This window comes from Pinus tabuliformis, chromosome 5_2 (assembly GCF_031772625.1).
Source record: "Pinus tabuliformis cultivar Carrire ecotype Pingquan chromosome 5_2, CPIR1, whole genome shotgun sequence".
NCBI lineage: Eukaryota > Viridiplantae > Streptophyta > Pinopsida > Pinales > Pinaceae > Pinus > Pinus tabuliformis.
Genome location: NC_142306.1, coordinates 233,025,729 through 233,036,649, shown reverse-complemented (window position 1 = coordinate 233,036,649; position 10,921 = coordinate 233,025,729). Strand labels below are relative to the sequence as shown.

Sequence of the window (10,921 nt, the reverse complement as noted above, 5' to 3'; positions counted from 1 at the left end):
GAGTTACAAGATAGGATATTGCAGGCAGGACAACAGGATGACAAATACATGGAGATCATGCACAAGTTACAACATAGTACAAATACATGTGTAGGTATAGGTACATGTACATGTATAGGGGATTAGGATGTAGACTATCATCTCACGACAGATGGCTTGGTGAGGTTTTGAGATAAGATCTATGTGCCGAATTGTAGTGAGCTCAAAAAGCTTATATTAAGGGAGTTTCATGTGAAACCGTATTCAGGTCATCTAGGACATCAGAAGACATTGACGATGGTGAAGAAGTTTTACTATTCGTTGAATCTGAAGAAGGAAGTGCCAAAGTTTGTGGCTAGATGTTTAGAATGTCAGTAGGCAAAGGTAGAATGCAAGCATCCAGGTGGTCTACTAAAATCTATTGCGGTTCCGGAATGGAAATGGGAGGTCATTTCTATGGATTTCATCATAGGTCTTCCGAGGACAGTGAGGCAACATGATTCTATTATGGTCGTGGTCAACAGGTTGAGCAAGGTAGCTCACTTCATTCCAATGAAGACTACATATTCATCCAGTGAGGTAGCACAGGTGTTCATTAGAGAGATAGTGAGACTACATGGTGTTCCAAAGAAGATTGTGTTAGACAAGGATGCAAAGTTCACTTCCAAGTTTTGGAAGGAGCTATTTGCAGGCTTGGGTACAGAGTTGGCCTTCAGTACAACTTATCATCCATAAACGAATGGTCAGAGAGAGGGTCAACAAGATCTTGGAAGATATGCTGAGGATGTACGTGATGCACTAGCAGAGGAAATGGGAGGAGTATATTCCATTGGTGGAGTTTGCATACAATAATGGTTATCAGGAGTCATTGAGAATAAGTCATTTCGAGGCATTGTATGGATGGAGTTGTAACACTCCCATCAGCTGGAGTGATCCAGTGAACAAGGTACTTATTAGACCAGACATGTTGACGGACATGGAGCAGGAAATGCAGGTTATAAAGAAGAATCTCAAGGCAACATAGGATAGACAAAAGAGTTATGCAGATCAACACAGGGTGTTCAAAGAGTTTTAGGTTGGGGAGCATGTGTATTTGCGCATCAAGCCCAAGAAAAGCTCTTTGAGGATTAGTTCATGTGCCAAGTTGGAACCTCAGTATTGCAGGCCTTTCGAGATCCTTGAGAGGATTGGAACGGTGGCATATTGACTTGCACTGCCTCCAATAGTGAAATTCCATGATATTTTCCATATTTCGTTGATCATGTTATTGATTGGTCTGTATTGCAGGTGGAGCAAGAAGGAGAGTTCCAGCCGGAGCGTTAGTGAATATTGTAGCAGAAACATCTCGTGTTGAGGAACAGAGCCATAGAGCAAGTTAAAGTGCAGTGGAAGCACTTTGGGCCTGAAGAAGATACATGGGATATGGCGGATCAGATGTGGGCCCTATATCTTCATTGTTTGCCAGTTGAGGCAAAGAAGTTTTGGTTCGACGTTGGTCCGTTTGACATATGTTTTGTTGATGTTTTGATATTTATATATGTATATGTATATGGATGTAAATACCACCATGAGCTAAGTTATAAAGCTCCAATAAGTGGTATGGGTGTCATGTTATTATGGTTATTATATTGTCATGTTGTCATGATGTTTTGCTTTTGACATTTCATTACAAAAATTTGGAACAACCAAGGTGGAGAAGCTTTATGTTGCTTTGTTGACTTCAAAAAATCCTTGACACCACCCCTAGAGATAAGCTTTGGCACAAAATGGAAGCATTAGGAGTCCCAAAGGAATATATGGCGTTGTTCATAAGCTCTATGAGCGGGTTAGAGCCAAAATCAGAACTAAGGAGTGCATGTTTGAATGCTTTAGTAGTGACATTGGAGTCAAACAGGGATGTCTTCTTTTCCCCACATTGTTTGGTTTATATATCAATAAGCTTGAAGAGTGGATAAGAAATACCAAAGGAGAAGGCATCCACTTGGTAAACTACGTGGTGAAATTACTTTTATAGGCAAACGACATTATTCTTATTGTTAAATCTGTCCCAGGTTTGAGAAAACACTTGGAAACTCTAGAAATCTTTTGTCAAGAGGTCAGAATGCAAGTAAACACCAACAAGACTAAAGGCGTGATTTTTTCTTTGAGGGTAGCACCTTCGAGGTTGTAGATGAGTACAAATACCTAGGAATTGATTTCCACTATAGGCTCAACTAGGAGACATGTAGATGAAATAAAATCCAAGGAGGGTGGAAAACTTCATAGCTTCTTTAGAATAGGTGCAAACAAGTAGAACTGTGGGATTAGAAGACTAAGAAAACCCTCTTGGGTTTATTAGTGGTGCCAGTTATCCTCTATGGTTGCGAGATATGGAGGAGCAACATGTCAAACCACAGATGACAACAAATAGAAAGAATTCAAAAACATCTAATCACTAGTATTCTCAAGGCCAAATCAATAGTCCCATATGATATTCTTATTGCTGAGGTTGATATGTTTTCAATTGAGGCTTCAACGATCATTTATTTGTTAAGTTACCTAAAAAAGGTTGAAAATATGGATAAGCATCATTGACCCAAAATGGTTGTTGAAGAGGAGCTAAACCGTTGGAAAATACATGGATGAAACAAAATAGAAAGTGGACATAAATCTGTATAACTGTCCTCACACTAAAGAGGAGATTTAAAAAGTGGGTGTTAGAAAAATTTAGCACTGCCACATGGACAAAACAGGGAAGTAGGAAAAAAACATATTATGTTAAAGAATTTAACCCCACATGGAAACATGATGATAAAGAATATTTGAAATCTTCAATTAAAAAAAACTAAAATTTTAATTGCGCGAAGACTAGCTCCTATCATTTCAGATATGAAACTCGCTAATAAATAATCCCAAAAAAATTGAGAAAAAAAACTTTCTTTTTATTACAATAGATAGATTATATAAACAAAATAACATTATATAAGAAGGAGAAATTATTTTAAGTCTATGAGACTAAAAATAGCCTATATAACTTAATTTCCAATTTCTTTCCTTATGCAACCTAAATAACAAAAAAAACTATTAAAAAGAAAGAAATTATTTTAAAAAACATTGATTAGATACTCTTGTTCGCTAAAAACATTGATTAGGTACTCTTGTTCGCTAAAAACATTGATTAGGCACTCTTGTTCTTTCTTCTTCAAGGCGCACATTGATTCGACATTGATTCGCTAGAGAGGGGATCGAAAACCGGGTATGTTCATCTCATTATCACCAGTTTGATCGTGTAGATGCAGACTGCACCAATTACATCAGCTACAAATAGCTTGAAAACATCTACTGGGATTGTGAGGGTGCTGCCATGCCGTACAACAAAGTTAAAGAGGGGTAGTCTGTGCGTAAGCACTGCAATTTACCAAAGTCCCCTTGGTAAGATGTCCACATCCAGTATCACCTCAAGCAATCCCTCCCAACTGCTTAAGCAGCCGGGTCCAACGGCTCTTTCTCAGGAACACTACCGGTTTACTCAGTGCAGCAAAGCCTGGCCTGTTTCTGCTGCAGCGGAGAAGGATTCGAACCAGTACCGCGTAAACGAGAACTTGATATCTTCTCTTGTTGTGGTCTCGTTTTACAAGTTTGCAGATTTTCCAGACCATGCAGAAATGCGTAGCCCTCTGAGGGAGCTATGCGAAGAATTAGTAAGTTTTAACTTTTTGTTATTTTCCTCCACTGGACTCTGTTGTTATTGTCTAAGTTATGTTAAATTTGAGTTCGACTCTTAAATTCTTCTCTTTGGTTTGTGGGTGCCCCCATTTCAAATATTGTTCCCCTCGGTTTTGGGGTAGTATCGTCGCTCATGGATAGGCAATGCTACAATCTATTGCAGGAGAGATATTACATTACAATCGCCTTGACGTTGAAATTGGTTAACAGGAATTGGGGCCTTACGTAGTCGGCCGTTATACCCTGGTGTATTTGTTCGTTCAAACCCTATGGCAATGTGGGTTTAGTGACAAAATGAAATTATAACATGAATTGCCCCGAAAGGCTGATCGACTTTCTTTAATCCGGAACTTCTTGTTGATTGATTTCATTTTTTTTAAATCTTTATTTGAGCTGGGAAAGCTCAGGGATTGAGCCTCAAGCCTCAAACTTAATTCCATGCACCCAAGTTCTCACTGTGGCTCGGAAGATCCGCGAAGTGAACTGGAGACATTTTCGCCTCGCGGGGCTGATCCTGTAAAGTGTTTTTTTTTCTCCTCATCATAGGGCCATGCGAGACGTATAGCTGCACGTACTACCTCGCAGTAGTGGTCCTCGTTTCTATAAGTCTTCCCCATTACAGGGCATTAGGTGGTCTCTGGGAGGTGACATTGAACTTCATCTTCTCTTTAACTCCATCAAGGACAATCTGTTGTCAATGCAAATAGGCAATTGGGGAGCTAATCATATTTGGCAATCCCACCTTTCTTCTACATTGTAACACGGCAATTAGTGACATTGACTTGTTTGAGGCAAATTATTCCTACACGCCCTTTTTGGTTCGTTTTAGGTTAATATCTGATACTTGCTACAATGGGGTTTTGGTGCCTTAACGGGAGCTGGAGTGTATTCTTTCATAAATCTGGGAAATGAATTTTGGTTCGGGGCTTGTTTCCCCTGGTTTTGATTTTTTTCCTCTTTATGAAAATCTGACACCAGAGTTTTCTTATGGCTTACCAATCTGATACTGTTCAGCGTGTCTCAGGAGGTATAATTCTGGCACCGGAAGGCATCAACGGAAGTATATGTGGGACACGAGACTCAGTTCAGAAAGTCTTAGAATTTATTGAAGCAGACAGCCGTTTGAAGGGCTTGAGGCAGACTGAATCTCCCGCTGGTCCAGAGGATGAGATTATTCATCATGGGCATTCTAGTAAGTCTCCTCTTGGAGCAGGTGATGATGCCCCCTTTCGTTGGGATCACGTGCGAGTAAAGCTTAAGAAGGAAGTATGTTCAACTTAACTAACATGGCTTCCCTTGACAGTTTTTGCTTGAGCAATAGTGGATGGTTTGTTTCCATTTGTGACTTTGATATCCTTTCCATTTTCAGGTGGTAACTTTGGGAGTTCCTGGAATATCTCCTGCCAAGAAAGTGGGAAAATATGCTAATCCAAGGGAATGGAATGCTTTGCTAAGCGACCCAGACACGGTTAGTGGTTCATTTGATCAAATTCATAATTACAATGCATAGAAAAATTGTGCTTTCCACTTTTTCGTAACCGGTATTTAAAATTATCCTGCATGAATTGCGAAACATTTGTGAAGGGTGTATCATAAAGAGTAGAGTAGACAGTAGTAGAATTATGAGTAGCAGACACTCAAGTGGCTGTGCATATATTTATGTCCATACTCCCAAAATTCTCATATTTCCAAAATTATCTAAAAGCGAAAACAAAAAAAAAAATAGTTTCGTATTTTCATTGGCCCTGTGAAAGCGTGATCAGAAGAGAGCAAGTGTAGGTTCATCAACCAAAAATTGGATTTTGCTAATGTTGCATGATGATATTAATCCCTAACCCCAAAATATCTTTACTTTTTGTGATATTAGTTCCTGTTTGCATTTCGTTATCATATGTGTGCTGTATGTGTCTTATTGCACACTCTCCAAACCTCTATAAATGTTGTAAATTTCAGCTTAGGTCTTCACGTACAAGTATTGCTTTGATTTGCACTTCGTGACTATGAGAAAACTTATAGGAGAATGTATTAAAAATAACAAGTATTTCTTATTAATTTTGTATTAGTGCTTAATAGGTAGGTACCATTGTTTTGATGTGCACTTGTGACTATGGGAAAACTCATAGGAGAATGTATTAAAAAGAGCAAGTATTTCTTATTAATTTTATATTGATGCTTAATAGGTAGGCACCGTTGTTTTGATGTGCACTTGTGACTTTGGAAAACTTATACAAGAATGTGTTAAAAAGAGCAAGTATTTCTTATTATTTTTATGCTGATGCTTAATGGGTAATTTAGAGAGATAATGGCATTTGTCCAAGGTGCACTTGGACACTAGAAGCTAATCAAGTATTCTTCTCACATTATAGTTGTTGCAAATGTTTTATATGCATGTTTAATGTGCACAGTCCTAGCCTAATTAGATCAATAAAAATTGATATAAGAGGATTTTTTTGTTTTGTTTTGTTTTTTTGTTGTTGTTGTTATTTTGTTTGTTTTTTTTTTTTAATTTGGGTTTTGTTTTGTTAAATTTGGTCTCCTTGTTTGGTTCTAAGGAAAATCTTGTGGAGAAACCCTTGGGCACTTCCTCATGTTTTGTGGACAATACCTAGTGTAAATTTGTCAGTGTTGGTTATGGTGCATAATTTGAGTGAGTGAGGCATGCAATAGAGGTAGCTAGCCTGAGGATCAACGTTGAGACTTTATACATAAAGCTTAAAGCACTCAATTGCTCAAGCTAGCTACCTTTCCTCTCTATTTTCATATTAAAGAAAACATTATTTTCATTAAAGATTAAGTTGTTTCATGTCAATAAGAAGGCTATATTTTGACAATTTAATGAATCCTCACAAGTTTAGGTTGAGATTGATTCCCATTCAAAGGAAATAGATTATTGTTGCTTAATTTTTATATTAGCTGCACCGAAAAGGATCATTCACCCAGAAGTAAAATGCAAGTGCAATAATGATTATAATCTTGTTAGACATAGATGATGACATGTGAGGCTATCCCTCAACCTCATATTCAAACTCTTAGAGTGCAACTCTCATAGAAGCAATTGACACACACTCACACACAAATAACAAACAATGGGGATCAACATCGCATACTATTTGGAAATTAATTTATATGCATTCGGCCTCAATTTGCTTTTTACTATTTTTTTTAACAAGGTTGGGTAGTTTTAATATTACCAAAAAGCTTTGATGGAGCAAGCTCCCATTACAAAGACTGTACCATGAAGAACCTCTAAGCCATGAGATAGGAACGCAGTCTCTTCTCCTAGGCTTGATTTCAGGACTTCTTGAATTTTTTTGTGAATTCTAGTGTATTGCCTAACAAACTGACCTACTAAAAAGAGAAATTTGCATGTCATGGATTCTCTGAGAGATTTGTAGCCTGATTGCCCCTGATTTGACTGATTCTTCTTGTCATAATTGTCCGGGTTCTCTCCTTCGTTGCTCGAAGAGTTCTCTTCTTCATTTGATTGAGATCATGTGATTTGTTTGCTTGTTCTTCCTTTGTCTCTGCTTTCTGCTCCGAATTTCGCTGTGCATCTTTGATTTTGTGTTGCCTGCGGTGCTTCTTCTTTGGCTGCTGTTTTCCACTTTCCTTTTGGTATAAACGGGGATCGTTGGATGTGTTAACAGACGAGGTTGTCAGGAGAATATCGGCCAAGAGAAGTTCACAAAGATTGGGATCAGGGGATGTGCTGTGGGGATTTACCAGAGGCGCAAGAGGAGACTGGAGGAGCCGTCTCAAATGACGATCGTTGAGATCTACGGTTATCGGGATCGAACATGTCCGCGTGTTAACCGAGGAGAAAGGTGGGAAGAAAGGCGGAGGCGGTCAATTTGCTTTTTACTATTACAATCATGGGGTCAAAGCCATTCTCATAGGATGCTTGTTGGTCTAAGACTTAGCGTGGGCCTATGATGTGAGATCCCTGAATAGATTATTTTCTTGACTTTAAACCTTATAGTTTGTCAAACAACAAAATCCTCTGCTACTATGTTCTACAAGGCAATTCCATAGGGAGTGCTCTACAGTCCAAGGATGATGAGTTTCACATTAGGATTTTCCCCAACTCTAAGGTGGTGGACTATTTGTTAGGCCTCATATGCAGGTTGGTGCCACATGAACAAAGAGATTGGTGTCTCTTGCTAAGTTGGTGCTTAGCAGTGGGGATTGGTGTCTTCGAAGATCTGGAATAGTAGGCTAATGCCTACCATATTTTGTACCAGTGGGGATTGGTGTATCCAGTAGGTTGGTGCCTACAAATATTTTTAACAATAGATTGGTGCGTACAAAGAATTATAAAAGGAAGTTTTGTGATTTTCTTTTGAGACAATTTCCACAAAAATCTTGTGTTTCATGTTTTGCAACTAATAGATCTCATATGTGATTGTTTTCTTATGGTTCATGAATGTTTAAGTAAGTACAACTTGTCTTGTACTAATTCACTCCCCCTTCTTAGTATAAGTGTGTGCTCAATATAAAGATGGTTTGAAGATGGATCCATAAAAGGTTAAAGCTATACAGAGTGACCTTCTCCAAAGAATATATCTTAGGTAAGAAGTTTCCATTGTTTTGGCAAGTTTTTATTAGAAATTTATTAAGAATTTCGGTGGCATATGTGCTTCAATTTTTGGAGACAATCAAGAAAGGAAAACAACCATTTCAATGGATAAGAATTGAAAAGGATTCCATTTAGGAAAAAGATAATTGAAGAAGCAATTTTGGCATTCCCAGACTTCAATAAAATATTCTAGGTAAAGTGTGATGCAAGTGGAGTTGCAATTGGTGTTATTTTAAGTCAAGATGATAGGTCCATAGCTTATTTCAATGAAAAGTTAAGTGTTGCCAAATAAAAATATTCATCGTATGGCAAAGAATTCTATGCCATAGTACAAGCACTTAGGAAGTGGAGGCATTATCTAATGCCTAAAGAATTTATTTTATATTTTGACAACCATGTGTTATAGTTATAACCAACATTGCGAACATCTCGATAACATACTGATTTTATCTCGAAATCACGATTTTTTGGCCTAGCCGATGTTTGCCAATTTTTAAAGATATTTTTTATGGTATCTTAATTTTGCCGATGTTTGCCGATTTTTACCGATATTTTCCCGATTTTTACGGTTTTTTTGGTTTTCCGGACCCTTGCCGATTTTATCCCGATGCCGATGTTCGCAACATTGGTTATAACTCAACAAACTTAAGCTAAATCAAAAGCATCCTAAGTGGATCGAATATTTGCAAAGTTTTACTTTTGTTCTTAAACATCTTAGTGGACAAGCTATCAAGATTGCAGATGCTTTGAGTAGGAGAAGTTTAGTTTTGCAGGAATGTATAATAAATGTGTTGGGATTTGACCATTTGAAGGAGATGTACAAAGATGATCCAGATTTCAGTCAAGCCTGTGAAGCATGTGAAAATCCAGTCAGCACAAATAAAAGTCCATGCGTGGAATATATGTTGCAGGAATGACTGTTATTTAAAGGCAACCCACTTTGTACTCCTAGATGCTTCATGAGAATAAATTTATTGTAGGAAAAACACAATGGTGGGTTGGTTGGACACTTTGGACAGGAGAATGCTTAGCTCAATAATTTTTATTATTGCCTAGGTATGAGGGTTGATGTAAGAAGATTTGTAGAGAAATGTAGAACTTGTCAATATGCAAAGGTGAAGAGTGCAGAATACAGGTTTGTATTAGTCATTAGTAATACCAGTTCCAAGCAGACCTTGAGATTCTGTAAGTATGAATTTTGTATTAAGTTTACCCAAAACTCTTCAATTCTAGTTGTTGTGGATAGATTTGAAAGATGGCTCACTTTATACCTTGTTTCAAGACAAGTGATGCAACACAGTTAGCAAATTTGCTTTTCAAAAACTATGTGAGGTTACATGGACTTCCCAAAAGCACATTTTCAGATAGGGATACCAGATTTATAGGATATTTCTGGAGAACTTTGTGGAAGAAGCTCAGAACAACGCTGAATTTTAGCTTAGCTTGTCATCCCTAGATGGATGGGCAAAGTGAGGTAGTAAACAGAAGGTTTGGAAATATTTTGAGGACTTTGGTTAGGGAACACCCAAAGCAATAAGATCAAGCCCTTGCACAAGATGAATTTGCATGTAAAGATTCCCGAAATAGGACTATAGGATCGAGTTCTTTTCCAAATTTTGTATAGTATGCATCCTATGGGAATTGATGAGTCGAGGAATTTGGGAAAGGCTGAAAGTGTTGATTTTTGGTAACTATTGTTGGTATTCCCCAGCTACAAATTGGCCCATGAAATGGAGAGAAAATTACAATTTTAAATTTGAATTTAAATGTTTAGGTTGGCCCCAAAATATGGGTCGACCTAGCGCAAGGAGACGTGCCCCTTGGGCACCTCATGACCACTATAAATACAAACTCGACCTCCTTCATTTGGCATCAATTTTGGATCACCATCACAACATCTATTCTTCTATTCACACGTGCGAGAGGATGAAGTCTTCTGAAGTTTGAACGAGTTTGTGGAGATTTGTTTGATTAGCATTGACCAAGATTCTTTTGATATATTTGACTGAGTTTTGGGCAGTGTTTGACTGCAAGCTGACTAGTTGTAGGAGGGTCGAATTTTGCCCTATTTGACCGTAGGTTGACCAGTTGTAGGAGGGCCAAATTTTACATTGTTGACCAAGTTTGACTTATGTTGGATCTTTGGTTTGGGTTGACCAAGTTTGACTTATGCTGGATCTTTGGTTTAGGTTGACCAAGTTTGACTTATGCTGGATCTTTGGTTTGGGTTGACCAAGTTTGACTTAAGAATGTCAGATTGTACTTTCGTAGAATTGAACAATTTCTCCTAAGAAAAGGTTGTTGGGTTTTTCCTGAGGTTGGGTTTTCCCAAGGTAAATTTGTGTCTCTTTTGTGCTTGGCTGTCTCTTTATGATCCTACTGTCATTATTGCATTACTGTTGAGATTTTCTATGTATATTTGCTTGATGTATGCGACATAAGTTAATTTGTTTAAGAAATCACTGGAAAGTAATTATTAGATTTTTGCAAGAAATTCAACATGGTATTAGAGCCTAGGTGAAAGTGCAGCCATTAAAGAGACTTGAAAAAAGCATCCCTAAGACAAGAGATAAGCAAGGTGAAAGAGCATCCATTAGAATGCCCTAGAAGTAGAACCAAGTTTGGATTGTGGAAGAGTAAATGCCCTAGCTGTGGTTTGAA

The 10,921-nt window shown here is 37.9% G+C and overlaps 1 protein-coding gene across 2 annotated transcripts in view; it reads left to right on the top strand.

Moving 5' to 3' along the window:
- Positions 1–3,142: 3,142 nt before the first annotated feature.
- The window catches only part of LOC149158389 (rhodanese-like domain-containing protein 7), a 52,344-nt gene continuing 44,565 nt past the window's right edge, over positions 3,143–10,921 (top strand). Inside the window, exons 1-3 of one of the 2 annotated variants that reach the window (XM_089436198.1) lie at positions 3,143–3,659; positions 4,699–4,950; positions 5,054–5,152. In XM_089436198.1, coding sequence (XP_089292324.1) covers positions 3,252–3,659; positions 4,699–4,950; positions 5,054–5,152 — 759 coding nt within the window. In that variant the 5' untranslated portion in view covers positions 3,143–3,251. The remainder of the gene's footprint in view (positions 3,660–4,698; positions 4,951–5,053; positions 5,153–10,921) is intronic. The other variant, XM_089436199.1, reaches the window with a different exon arrangement.